The 15,571-nt window shown below is 35.6% G+C and overlaps 1 protein-coding gene across 1 annotated transcript in view; it reads left to right on the top strand.

Annotated features, from left to right (window-relative positions):
- Eogt (EGF-domain O-GlcNAc transferase) overlaps positions 1-15,571 on the top strand; it is a 53,293-nt gene that overhangs the window by 7,871 nt on the left and 29,851 nt on the right. The window contains exons 2-6 of the mRNA XM_081758305.1: positions 21-191; positions 5,941-6,147; positions 9,188-9,336; positions 9,747-9,910; positions 11,275-11,549. Coding sequence (XP_081614431.1) covers positions 27-191; positions 5,941-6,147; positions 9,188-9,336; positions 9,747-9,910; positions 11,275-11,549 — 960 coding nt within the window. The 5' untranslated portion in view covers positions 21-26. The remainder of the gene's footprint in view (positions 1-20; positions 192-5,940; positions 6,148-9,187; positions 9,337-9,746; positions 9,911-11,274; positions 11,550-15,571) is intronic.

Below are 15,571 nucleotides of genomic sequence, written 5' to 3'. Positions count from 1 at the left end.
AAAATGTTTTAATTTTACAGATCAAAATGAAGTGTTTGTTAATAACTTTATGTATCCTCTTCGTGATCGATGCTGGCAGAATATTCGATTTGGAAAGTATTAATCTTCCACCTGAGCACCTGCCTTTCTACTTTAATAGTTTTCCAGAAGTTGCAGAACAATGTGAAATTGATACAAAATGTCCGCACAAGGTAAGCAATCTTCCGTAAGATAATTTGCATGTGTTATACTTTTTCTTATTTTTGAAATGGTCTTGAAGGTGCCCGAAAATGTAACGATATGCTGACCACCAAGTCCCTATCAGTTCAGCTTTTTTTTTTTTTTATACTACTACTACTACTACTAATTTGTATGTTATTTCCAAGGATGTTATAAAATAGAGGATCTGCCAATACAACAAAATCGTGAAGCCATATGTCACAGTTTCGCTACACCTGCTCCGCGCCACTAAGATGGCAGTGTATCGAGCCAACAATCATGGTGGAAAGGAGAGTAGCCAATCAGGCGTGGCAGCCCAGATGATGCTCGGTTGTTTTTTGGCTTCATTGAGTTCATAGGATGAAGATACGTATGGGCAGATCCTCTATTTTATAACATCCTTGGTTATTTCCTTTCCGTATATATGGGTGCCTCGCATTTTAAATTTGGTAAAAGAATGGAAATTATTAGTGTTATTTAGGAAAGTTTTGTTTTGGTGTGAAATACAAACGATGAATGATATGAGAGAAAGCAGGGTTCCCACCGACCCGGAAAAAAGTTAGGGAATCATCTTACTCGTAAAAAAACTCACAAAAATCAGTACAGATTTTTACTTCTCAGAACTCATTGTTTTTAAACCTTTATTTAGCTACAGGAGGTATTTCTTACATAATAAAAAATGTCTGAAAGAGATGATGACTCTTGTAAGTGAAGCCAGTGGTTTAATATTTTTCACTCAAGAAAAAAAAAAAAAAATTAGTGTGTGCCTTTCACTGACAATACTAATAAAATTTATTTACTTTCGAATTTCGATTTTTAGAAAATATAATTGCTGCGGTTTTACATCCATTACAACCTAGCGACAGAGTAGATATAAAAATTGATATCAATGTAAACCATGTTATAATTCAAAAATTGTATTTAGTTTTTTATTTTTTCAGAATACTTGAGATAATTGTACTTGTGCTGAATTTGACTTACCCGGCTATTTGGTAGGGAATATTTTATAAATAAATTAGTTTTGCAAAACCTTTCTACTTAGAGACACACTATATATATGTATTGTAGATGAGTAATCTTTTGCTCCGGGAAAATGTTTTTTTTTTTTTTTTTTTTTTAAATACATTATATATAGCCCTGGAAATTTATAAATCATGACTTAGGAAAGTCAGAAAATTCGCGCTCGCCAAATAAGTGGAAACCGTGAAAAGATATATTGTCCAGAAATTATATACCTTACTCTAATTTGTAAAACCTTATATATCCTGGTGTAGTAACCCTCTTTTCGTTAGTCCATATATATATTAAGTAGGCCTCAACTAATGACGTTGTTTCAGCATTCTTCGCTGCTGCTAGTCAACGAGGTTTCGTCTTTTTCTTCTGTTAGGTAACGCTCTAGGTATCCTGCGTAAAAGATTTTAACACGACATGAAGTTATAATTTCTATTGGAATTTTTATTTTGATTATATAAATTGTTTTAGTGAATGACGGTTGTCAAAATTGGTATATCGAGTTTCATCTTGAGCCACAGCTGAAATGCATGAACTGAAATAGGGTTTCGTGGAATAATTGTTGCTTTCCTCTGTTTCTTATTTAATATAGAGTGCCATTTTAGCTATGATTGTGGATCTTTGGAAGGTCGAACCTCTCTTCTGGTTAAACTCCTAAGTATACACTGAAGAAAAGAAAAAGTGATATTGTTTAAAAGAAAGGAAAAAAGCTTCGTAGCGAACTGTTCTACTAGTTTAGCGGGATTTTTTTATATATATATTATTCGTTAGTGCATTCTCTTTTTGTAATTTTAGTAAACTAATGTATGTACACTTATGTTAACCTCCGCATGTATATGGTTATCATTTTTGTTTTATTATTAGATGTAAGTTTTGAAGTAGATCAACAATTCTTTCTGCTCAGTTTAGAAATTTGTTCCATACGAAACATTTATGATCCTTAGTCTAGTAGCCTTCTTTTGTATTCATTATTTTATTTTGTGATGTAAGATTTGGTAGTACAAATGTTGATGATTAGTTTTGTCATTGATACTAGTAAGAAGGAAAGTAGATTATTATTTGTGGTTATTAACGTTTTGAAACTAATGATATTGATATTATTATCGTAAATTTGTGTAGTTTTCTTTCTATTTATTTATTTATTTATTTCAAATCAAGAACATTTACTAGCTATAAATCTTAAGCTGCGGTGCTTAATAATATTACGCGTTTTGTGGACGACATGTGAGTTATTATAAAGTTAGAGGTAGTTTGTTGCAGTTCTTAATCCCAGAAAAGAAAAAAAAGTGCGTGAATATTTAGGCTTCTGAAAGGGTTAAAAGTAAACAAATTATTTATATTTACACAGTCACTGTTTCATATTAATAAAGAGTTCAAATAGAAGTTGTATTTTCGTAGTTAAATACCCAGCATTTCCCTGTTATACAGCTATAAAGAAAACTAATACTTGACTAAACGAGCTTGGATTATTTTCTTCTGATTGTGTATGTTCTTTAGTTTATGTTTAAAGGAGCAGCTACGATTCCAATCTGCCTCACCAACATCACGAAACCAACTCTTCTGCCGGGTAATAGGAATAAGAAAAGATCGATACAAGATACACCAACAAAAGTCTACCGTATATTATACAACCGTTCCTTGCAATTGATATTACTTGTCCCTTCTGACAGCTGGCTGCCTGCACGTGGTGCTTAATGCTGCGTTGCCAGCTTTTGCGTCTGATGTTGAAACACGAAATTATTCATTGCAAGTAAATTTCAGTTTTAGAAAATTAAATGACACAAAAGAGAACTAAAAAGAATTCTCTCAATAACTAGCAGATCCACTACTCAAGTTGCCATTCGACTAAAACAATGTGCATTTGTTTATATTCAAATTGGCAACGTGCGGAAAGGATAGAATGCTTACCATTGCAAAGCGAGTGAAATGAGCCACTACAATTGGCTGAACGTGCAGTTGCCACAGAAACAGTTCTTCTTGCTTGATTGATATGACCGCGTGCAGGAAGGAAAAAACAGAGGAAAGCAACTGTCAGAAGGGGCAAGTTGTATCAAATGGACTGTGACAAACAAATATTTATCAATAAAATTTTCATAACATCCCTAAAAGGGGTTTTAAACTCAATTTGAAGGGGAAAAAAAAAACTAAGTTCGTTTCATCCTCCCATATCTGTTGAAGTCTAAAATTAAATTATGACTGTTTTGCAGAATTTTAGGTATGTATTAGATAATTCTCCTTCAAAAAGACATTATACAGTGTCTGCCAAATTAAAAAAAAAAAAAAAAAAAAATGATTGTGAAATTTAAAGATTGGTTGACACAAATGCTGGTGTATGAAGAAAGGGGAAAGATCCAGTTTTGGATAAAATGATGACTTGCAATGAAAAATTGGTTCTTTAGGATACTCCACGGCACCATTATGAATAGTTAACCTCACATGAACACACAACCAGAGCTACTGCTGCATCAACATGTTATGCTCTGTGTTCCGTGGACTGCATCATGAACTGATTCTACCTGACTAGATGACCAATGTAACTGTGTACTCGCAGCTATTTTAATGTTGTCATGAACAAGTAGGAGTGGTACACTACACCCGAAGTGAAGGAATTTGGTTTGTTTTATTAGAAAACCAAAGTCCTTAAACAAGCTAAACCCTTCCAAGCCTAGGTTTAATATACAATTTTACCTCAAATTAAAAACTAATAAATATTTAAAATAGAAAATGTTTAAAACTTAAGGTGTGTTTAAAATAATTTAGTAGTTGATAGTACAAAGTAATTTAGTGTTGTATTCCGCGGATATATTAATATTTTGCATCCTAAGCATTATACTAACCCGTTAATCTCAATAGCACTGGGGGTTAGTATATTGCTCAGGATGCAAAATATTCTAAGTCATACATTCAGATGGTGATCAGAAAAATGGAAACACCTGAACGAAATTGCAACTTACCAGATTAATATAGTGTCTGGCCACCTTTCGCCTTCAGAACAGCCTTGATGCGACGTGGGATGAAGGCATAAGAGGTCGTGAATGGTAGCAAGTGGAATTTTACACCATTCCTCGTGCAGGGCATCGGCAAGTTCTGTGAGAGAGGATGGAGGTGGAAATCGTCGCCGGAGTCGTGTTTCCAAGACGGACCACAGATGTTCAATTATGTTGAGATCTGGGGATTGGACGGGCCAGGGGAGGTGTTGAACTTCAGCCCGATGTTCCTCAAACCACGCTGCAACAACGTCAGCTGTGTGAATGGGTGCATTATCATCCGGGAAGAGGCGTCATTGTCCGGGAACAACATCCGGACCATAGGATGCAAGTGGTCTCCTAAAATTGCGACATAATCGTTGGCCGTGATTCGTCCGCTAAGTGTGACCACAGGACCCAATGAAAACCATGATATTGCGGCCCACAGCATCACCGAGCCGCCGCCATGTTTCACAGTTGGGCGGAGACACTGCAGATCATAAGCTTCTTTGGGCGTTCTCCACACATAAACACGGCCCGTGGTTGGGAATAGGGTGAAGGATGACTCATCCGACCATATCACACGTTTCCAGTCCTCAACGGTCCAAGTTGCATGGTCGCGGCACCATTTGCGGCGTGCGAAAGCGTAATGGTCCCTGATCGGCGGTTTGGCCCGTGCAACACGACCCCGTAAGTTCATGTCATGTAATTCGCGGCGGACTGTGATTGTCGAAACAGGGTGGGGGAGGTGCTGATTGAGTTCCTCCGTCACTTGCTCCGCAGTGGCACGACGGTCCTGCGTGACAATGCGCTTTAATACCCGGCGTGACCTGTCACTCATGATTTTCTTCCGCCCACTGTTCCGCTTCCCCGATGTGGTTTTCCCGTGTGTTGTGTAGGCCGTCATCACCTTCGACACTCCCACGCGACACACGTAACACAGTAGCCACTGCCGTCACACTCACTCCACATAACCGCGCACCAACAATTTGCCCTCTGAAAATCTGAGAGGTCTCCCATTTTACACTACCTCCGTCTGCTGCAGCCACTGGACACTGCTGTTCCACTGCGCCTGACGTAGTATGGAGACCGACCTAACACACCACCACCAGCAGTCCGGCGCTGCGGGCGCCACGACACCACTGCCAATCCATACATCTGACATGTTGCCAACTACAGGTGTTTCCATTTTTCTGATCACCATCTGTATATATATATATATATATAAAATTATTCCCATAAATATACATCGAAGATCGGTTTCTGATTGTTCATATCCTGGGATCAACTGGATGGATCAATTGCATCAACGAACTCGATTCCTAACTTTTGACCCTTTAGTCCTGGCCAAAATTTATGGTGATCCATTAAGTAGTTTTTGAGTTTTTTTTTTTTTCGGACGGACAAATAGAATAAATATATAAAGGAGTTTTTGGCAAATTCCTTAAAAATTAACCGTATGGCTAGTGCTTGTGTATCGCACTGGTGTTTTGCTTTAGCCATGTGATCCTAAGATCACCTGTGACATTATTCGACGTGGTTGGAAAACGCTAATGCATCTCCGGTATTTCCCGGACGTTGCAAAGTTGGATTAGTATTTGTTGAATTACCATCTGCTAGGTGATATACGTTTGATGACTTTATTATTATTATTATTATTTTACTGCGGTTATGATTATTTATGTGCATTGAGTGTAATATGACGTTAACGCTTCTTGTATATGTGTATATTTAACCCGATAAAAATGAATCGCAATTTTTACAGATGCATTTACATCACAAAGTTTGCTGGGGTTATGAGCTCAGTTGCAGGTCTCAGAATGCATATTCCATACCGGCATGTTTGGCTGATCACCAGGGTTGGGCAAAATCGAAAGCCGAACAATTGGAACTGTTCTACAACCAAGCCGACTTTGGCTACGTTAAGACCAAAATGAGAGAGATGATGGTGATGTGCGAGCCTACATTTAAGGTAAGAAATTAAAACAGTACATCTTTATTTTGCCTATTGTTATGTTAATTTTCTGAGTCCAGCATTTTCTTACTTGATACATCATTGTTATTCGCCAACTTCCTTTTCAGCCAATATTTTGATATATGTTGTCTTTTAAAATGAAATATGGTTTTCAAATGACGAATATATATAATTTTGACTTCCAATCTGTTGCAAAAGTTGAAAATTTCATCCTATTAACAGAACATTTATGGTTTATGCTTTAACGCACTTATATATACATATATTAGTTATCACAGTATACTTTAACAGTATTTATCTCTTCAACTTTGAGACGGGATAGATGAATGTTCTGCTATGTCTTCGGAACGGGACTTGATTTTGATATTTTCTTAAAAGTTCACATTTTGGTGATTATTGAGACAAATATATAAACACATTGAAATATCGAACTGAACTATTATATGCCAGTTATGAACTATTATATGCCTATATAGGGAGTCGCTTTACTTCTTTATGTAAAACGGCAGTGATAGTGCATATCAACTGTACGACGGTAACTAAGTCGTTACGCTCTTTGCTCACCCCATAATGTGAGCGGAGGGATCGAGTTTTGCTGCTTATAGCTTGAACACATTACGCCGTAAGTGCCAAATATCATTCACTACAATATGGTTAACCGGAATTGCTGATGATGCTTTTCGTCGAATCACGATATCCGGGGGTTCTTTGAAACGGTACATAAATTATAATTGCTCTTACTTGATTTGATCGTAGTTCATTCCGCGGTGAAAAATGAAAATCTCATATATTAACTGATCTTGCAGAAAAGAAAAACCTTCATTCATAAGTAGAAGGTGGCCCATAGCAATCTTTTGACATGCCTCCCGTAAAATTTATCAAGTGGTAAATGCATATGCAGAGTTTAAAAGCAGTTGCAAGACTATGTTTTACAAGAATATATTTGATAAACAGATCCATTTATTTATTCGACTCTGAGGAATTAACAAAGAGTAAAGTAGACGAAATATCGTCTTAAAATGAAAATAAGATTATTTGTATTAGGAAGCCATACTGTTCCATGTTCGTTGCAGAGCATTCGATAATTCACAAAGATTGGTAAGAGCAGGGCCCAGGACAGGCACATTCTTCTTGAGAACATATCAAATATGCTTAATGGAATTGAGATCGGATCTTCTCAGGGACCAGGCATCTTCACATCCGTAGAGTGCTTATGAACCAATCAATTCCAATGCAGAAGCGATGGGCTGGGGCATTGTCTTGTAGGTACACGTCACCTGCAGTGTGCTGCTGGAGGCGAAAAAATAGAGGTGAACGTGAACTGCAAAAAGCTTCTGTAACGTATGTCGGTGAAGACGTTGTCAGATATCAGAGCCCCCATTTCATCCCCATCAAGCTTTCTCATATAAAGATACAATCACCAGCGGCCTGAGCTGTACGCTGCTACCAAGAAGGATTGATTGCGTCATATCTTTGACGATGCGCTTGTGCCCTACCATTAGTGTGTATCAACTGGTATCTCGACTCATCTTGTCAGTTGATCTTTTTTCGTGCTTCGATCGTCCAATGGCGATGTTCCTTTTCCCATGTCAGTCGTTGTGCCTTGTGATGGATGTTGAGCAGAAGTACCCTCATGGGACGCTTGCTTCTGTACCCCATGGTGAAGACATGGTTGTCAATGATATGGCTGCTTACACGTCATTGTTGTCTAGAATTGAAGAATGATGTGCTGCGCTGTGGCCAGTCTATCCACTCTTACCATCCAAGCAAACCAACGATGCCTCTGTAATTAGCTCGTCGTACACCACGACAGTTGAACCTGACGGCGGTGGTTTTGGTGGTTCTTGGAAAATCCAATGTGTACACGACTTCAGAGATGAGGTGGGTATGTGTCTGGCCCCGATAATCTGGTCGCAATCAAATGCACTGAGCTCTCGTGTCTTACCCATCCTGTAGTCAATTGTTGATCATGCCGTACGAGCTCTGACATCGTTGCTGTAACGTGCCATACCCTTCTATTACGTTCGCCAGGCCGAGCATGGCTCCATTTCTCCAGAACGGCAGCTGTCTCTAATTCAATTGTTCATGATGTATAAATTAAATAATCTAGAAGGAAATCGTACGTCTCTCCAATTATGAATGAAAAATGAAATATTTCATTTTTACGCCTAACTCTTACGCGCTCTAGGCTAAAGCATACGGATAAGTAATAAAACTGAATGATTACGGAAGAAATTGGTGGAATGAGAATGTGAGAGAAAACGGGAGAGCCCCACGGACACTTTGTTATCCGCCACAAACACATATCCTGGGATCGAACCAGGGACCACTCGCACCATAAGTGAACGCTCTACCACTGAGCCGCCACGCCCTATTCTTTACTTGTTAATATCGTCATATCATAAGACAATACTCCACTAATACTGTATTACTGTTTGGCGTATTTCTATCTATACGCGCTTACATACTATTACCATTTTTATTTATTTTTTTTTAATTTCATATGCCAAACGTATTGCAAATTCGTCAATACAGGATCTTCGAGAAAGAACAGTGGGGCTCTTTGCAAGAGTGATGGTACTTTGAGCGATTGAAGATAAACTATTTTGTTCTGCAATTCAAATAGTTTATTCAGCGCAAAAACAAATGAAGTACTGCCAGAATTCTCTATACTGTGAGAGAAAACATGTTAGAGTGTGTTTCATTACCAGTATTCTATGTGTGCATCATTCACAGCACGATATATGTCCAAGTATGTATAATCAATTTCACACCAAATCCCATCAAGCTTGTCTGGCGTAACAGTGCCACTACCTCGTTGATTGTTACTTTCAGGTGGTTCAGGTGGTCGTGGTTTTGCGGGGCCTATAGTGAACTTTGGTCCCCCAAAAGCCCCGACTACACAACACTGGATTTTTCCTTGGGAGGTTTTATGAAAAACAGAGTATAATGTGTTCAGATCGATTTTTATTATTATTATTCACGTAAACTGACCAGGAAAACGTACAAAGTGTAAGTAAATGAATTCTCTTTTCAGGAAGATTCCTCTCTTGAATGCAGTAAATACCTTCAGTTCTGCAGAGGAAGAAATATAATGATTAATTTTACTGACCTAATTCATCGAACAGAGCCATTGAGATATAAAATAGATGTGTTGAAAGAAGGTCAGATTGGTGGATACTGTAGGTATGAATCATATTATATATACGCCAAAGTTCTGAGTAGTAATGTATACCTTTCCCATGTAAATCTACTAACTTATTTATAATTGCAATACTATCTGCTATTAGTTGCATTTCGTTCACATTGATATATTTGATCTTCAGTAGTAGTTGTCATTACACTTGAATGATTTGATTTCCTTCACTTCCGTTACATTTTCGACTTCTGTTTTCTATTCTCATTCTTAATGTTTAGTAATAAATCTTTGCTTTGCGAGTTTTTTGAGTATCCAAGCAGCTAGCAACTGTAACTTTATAACATGTAATCCTAGACTCTTTTCATGGTCTCATTGGTAGGAAATTCACATTTTTTGCTTTCAAATACATGTCCCAAACAATAATATTGCTTCTGTTGTTAATTTCTTCGTGTTACAGATTCCACCAGGAAAGATTAAAGTCTGAATGTGAATATATGGGACCTCTTCAGTCTTGGGCACCAGAACTTCGTAATTTTATTAACCTTCCAAGGCGGCCTATGGAAGAAGGTGACTGTGATATTGTTATCAACAAACCTACATTCATCTTGAAAATTGATGCAAGTAAGTATTTCACAATGAAGAAATAAATCTTTTATTCATAGAGTTACGTACTTGAATTAATATAGCGGACTCCTGTTTAGAAAGTTAGAAACAAATAATTGTGATGGAAGTCGATGTGCTGCGCACGTATCACCGAACAACAATCCATCTGTTGTGAGTTATGGCATTAGGAAGTGTAGTTTCTAGTAATTAAGTATTGTTATTTTTCATTCCATTTCACGGCTGTAGAGCATCGAAGGTAGTAAATTCCGTTCAACAGATGGTTATTATCAAGTCAGTACATTTCTTCTAATGACGTCTTGATAATGTGACCTGTATTCAAGTTGATCAATTTTTACTTTTTATATTTATAATTAAAGTGCTTTATTGTCGAATTCGAAACGATTGCAGCTTAAAATATGATTGATGACTTAATACTGCCTAAGTTTGTTCACATACCATTAGGTTTTGCCTTTCGTGTGATCGGTTCTTGTATTTACTGACAATATATGTTTTGTCTGTGTTGAGAGAACGAAATTATTGTGTAAATGCGGTTGACGTCATTTCATAAGACTATCTCGTCAATTGGTAGAGAATCTTATGTCAATATTGTTAGTAATAAATGCACAGGCAAGTTGTACTTGTAAGTTCATACGTGTAAGTATTTGTAATGTGATAGGTCAATGTTTTTTGTAAGGTGCTCGTGTATATTTTTGCTATACTGGTACACCTTTCCATAGAGAGCATGGGTGCTAGAAGTTAGCAAAATACAGTAATTTGCAATATACGTATCTCTTTATTTTTCTATTCATATTAATTAGAACTAGTTGTTGAATATGTAGTATTTTAGTTGTTGGTGTATCAGGTGTTCTGAAAATAAAGCTCACGGACAACAGAGCGCTGTTCTACAGGTCAGAATAAAGCAAAAATCCTAGATAATGATATACCCTCCGGAGTCTCCTTCAGCCGCTACAGAAAACCGAAAATTTCACTATCTGGCAACGTCGTAGATTAATTTGCAACTATTAGTATTGCTGTACGAATCCATCAAGCCGTTACATCGATTGCTAAGCTGATAAGTGGTGCTAATGTCAATGCCTATTGACTTTAACTGGCATTTGAAAAGAATCTATTTAATTATTGATGGATTTGTCTATTTAGTCTGCGGCGGTGCCACATAGCGCAATTCGTGTTCCCATACGAGGAGCCGAAAGATATACAATTATATATATATATTTTTGCTTTATTTTAAATAATAGAACAGTGCTCTGTAGTCCGTGGGCGCCATTTTTAGAACTCATATATATATACTTTATTATTATTATTATTACTTAAGCTTTAAATTTTAAATCTGTGTGATATCGTTTATTTCTATTGTTTCGTAGCTTCAAATATGTATCACCACTTCTGTGATTTCTTCAACTTGTATGCATCTCTACACTTGAATTCATCTCATCCCAGCACTTTCTCTACGGACGTCCATATTCTAATTTGGGAATCCTATACTTATTATTCTGCTTTTGCGTCTGCCTTCGAAGCCTTTACCTCGCACCCTATTTGGGATCTGAAAACTTTCAAAGGAAAAACAGTTTGCTTCAAGAATGTTGTATTTCCTCTGCTGCCGAGAATGCTCTTTGGATTATATTACAACACGCCAATTGTAAGTATGCATTGTCTTACTTTTGATGTATATGACTAGAAAATGTAAGTAATATTAACACGCACTCACTTCGGCGCATTTATTTAAACTAAACAATTCTGGCTATTTTAGCCACCATTTTTAAAATATACTCAAAAACTTTTAATTTACGATTTTTAAAGTCTAAATTGTTTTAAGCGCAACGGTTATTTATCCAAATTTGTAAATAAGTATTCCAGGAACTTGCAGCAGTGCCACTCCGAAACAAGAAATCTTAGCGTGTCTTATATACTATAATATTAAGTGAACAAAAATGCTTATATTTATATATATATATATATATTATATCTAGCTTATATTATTGTTCGTTTAAATGGAAATAAACATATCTCTTAAAAAATCTATAGCTTTTGGCGTTTATTATTTTCAGATGTATGATGCAGCTCATAACAACAAACTTAATTAGCAAATTTATTACAACATTATGAATAATTTATACCCAGGTCGAAGATTACAAGATTGCATTAAACAGATTTATTATGAGTCATGTTAACATGATTTATCGAAGTTTCCAGTCATGTAGCCAATCTGTTCAATAAAACACCTTTCCTGCCTTCAATGTATGCTTATTCATTTATTTGTATGTTTATATATATCATATGTTGGAATCTATGCCTGGCTTTCTGCATTCAGTTAGATTTCTGAATCAAACAATAAGAAGCATCCCTTGCTAATTGATAACAACTACTTAGTACGCCTTTCACATTACTTTCTTTATGAATTATAAAGATTTTAAAATAGTGAGCTCGATAACACAGAAATGTCTGTTTTTTTTAGCTAGGAACAATTAATTCATATTTGTTCTAACACAAGCAGAATTATTAACATTATTTCTATATATTTTTCTTTTTCTGAAGAGCAATATATCCATATTTACTTTCAGACATTACAAATCTTTTTTCCACTTTAGTTATGTTTACATAACAATAATACAGTTAATAATAAATAACGTACCTAACCTAATATACTATACCTAACCTAAATAACTTAATCTATCTAACTTAACCTATTCTTTTGTTATAAAACAAATAGACTCGATCTATCACTTATACATACAAAACAATTATTGATCGCATAACCAGTGCATAGATCACAGGCATCATACATAGATAGCATAAAAGGGCAAATAAGAAAAGGTGATATTGCTGCGCTGACTTATAATACTCAACTTTTTCTTTGTCTCAATTCCTGATCAATGGAAACTACTCTATTGAGAACGAGCTGCAAATGTGAAATATCAATTCGACCTACAATGATCCGGTAAATATCGTTACCCTACTCCAATAGTTTCGTTATGTAGTCTCTTGTGTGCCATTGTAATTTCTTTTCTCGTTGGATTATATATACACACAATTTTGAACATGTCCCCCTTATAGTCTGATCAGATATGTGCGACCGCGAGTGTAACTTAATTAGCACCACATACTTCCTTTAAACTTGCAAAGGAACACATATACTGAAGAATATATGTATTGAAGAATTCTAGTTCACTTTTATGAAATTAAAATTTATAAGAAACAGGTTATTTCAGAAACATTACCAAGGACGACGATCTTCATTTCTTATGACAAATCTAAATTTATATTACCTTCATCATCCACTTGACCTTTTTTTAAAATGTCCAAAACACTATTAATATCGAAATTAACTTTTATCAGGTTGAGTTCAAATCCAAATATATTCTTTTTGAGGAAAAAGAATTAGATTTTCTGGTCCAGACGACGAACTATGTACGTTAATTTATATTCATAACTGCACTTCTTCTATTGTCACAAACAGTATAATTATGGTAATACGAAATCTTATGGAGTATAAATGGAGTATAAATAAATTCATTCAGTTGAAGCTATGGACTATTTACTCGAATTACATTATAAAATGTATATCAAATTTGTGTACATTCGCTTAAACATGTTAGCACTATACTTAGAATTTACTTTCTATGGCCACGCAAAATAGCTTTATATATATCTGTATTTTTTTTATAGAATGCAACGGATATCTATGGATAATGTATGCATACGTGCGACACATTATCCATGCGACGCAGGTCAACATTAACGGCACACAAGTAAACATCTTTTTGGTTAGCACAGGTCAACATTATACACACCAAATAAATAACATAGGTCAACATTATACACACACCAAATAAATAACATTAAGTGCATTTCAAAATTAAACACGCCAAGATAAACGAACTCATACCTAACAATAAGCATATTTAAACTCATACCTGACAATAATCATATTTAAACTCATACCTAACAATAAGCATATTTAAAATTGATTTCAATGATACGATTTGTTTTTACCAAAAGCAGATCGTAACATTTTTCCCCGGCGGCTGGAAAAAAAATAATTTTAATTATTTTTTTATTTGAAGTCCTTCAATAACTCTGTTCTCTTCTCATCGGAACAATCAAATAATTTTATGTTGGATAAGTTTTGACTAGGAACGTCTCTCCCCTTCAAATCTTTTAGACAAACAAAATTTTTACATACTTTAGTAACAACATATGGACCACTATATACTGGCATGTATTTATGTGTGATCTTTCTATACGCATCCGAAAGAAAATGTGTTTTTACCATAACTAAATTTCTCTCACATATTCCTACTGGATTGGATGTTTTTGCATGTAATTTTCGTTTTCTCTTGGTGAGCAGTCGAGGGACTACCTGAATGTGTTTAGTTGATTCTTCTAATTGTTGCAATTCCAACGGCCACGGAAATTTCTCCTGAAACCTATGACTAGCTGAATATGACAGGAACATTTCTGCTGGTGTACAATTGATGGTACTATTATAAGAATAATTTAGTAAATCTTGCACAGGTTTCAATACATCTTTCCATTTAGTATGGTTGTCATGGCACATCAGTCGAATAAGTCGATTTAGTTCCCGATGGGAACGTTCTACGATCCCATTACCTTTTGGATTGTATGGGGTCGTTAAAGTATGTTTTATACCATGTTTTCTACAATAACTTTTCCATCGTTCTGAGACAAATTGTGGGCCTTTATCAGATGTTACATGACTCGGATATGGCACTAAATAAAAATAATCCTTCTCTAGGACACGAATAATTTCTGTAACTTTAGCCGTTTTTAATGGTAAATAACACACGAACCTTGTGTATACATCTATGATTGATAAAATAAAATAATATCCGTAACTGCAAGGCAATTTCCGAACCAAATCTATACACAATTTTTGATGTGGTTTATCAGCTTCAATATGTAAATCCTCTCGAGCTATCTTTCGATTCGAAAATTTTGTTCTAGCACACAGTTCACAGTTTTTAATATACTTTACAAACGTTTGTTTTTGTTTTCTCCAAAAAAATAAAGTTTTCGCTAACTTTACACATTTATTCACTCCAAAGTGCCCCGTATTATGAATATTTTCTACTACCCGATTAATTAACAAAGATGGAACTACAAGTAACCAGGGCTTTAATTTCGAGTTTCTCACAAAAATTAAACCATTACTACATTTTATAGTTTCACATGTCGGTGTAAGCTGAAGTTTCCCTTTTAATTGCTGACAATAGGAATCAGTAGTTTGCATATTAGCAATCTCTTGTTGTTCAAACCAAGTTTCCGGATCGTAATCAACAAAATTTACGTAGTATCGTTCTAGATTATCAGTAACTTCCGGAGTATTTCGACTTAAAATATCAGCTATTTCGTTATCCCTTCCTTTTATGTGCTCAAATGTTAAATCATATCGTTGCAACTTTAACAAAATTTTTGTGGTTCTAGTATCTAAATTTTGAAGTGTAAATGCAAAGGTAACAGCACTGTTATCACAATGTACTGTGATTTTCCTTCCTAAAATATAGTAGGAAAAATGTTCGCATAGAAATAGCACGGCTAACAATTCAAGCTGGAAAATAGAATACGACATTTCGTGTAACTTTAGTTTCCTACTAGCGTATTCGATTACCAACACTTCCCCTGCATCATCATATTGCGCTA

The sequence above is a fragment of the Thermobia domestica genome, chromosome 1 (genome assembly GCF_964235325.1).
Source record: "Thermobia domestica chromosome 1, izTheDome1.hap1.1, whole genome shotgun sequence".
In the NCBI taxonomy this organism is placed as follows: Eukaryota; Metazoa; Arthropoda; class Insecta; order Zygentoma; family Lepismatidae; genus Thermobia; species Thermobia domestica.
This window is presented reverse-complemented; position numbering and strand designations above follow the sequence as displayed.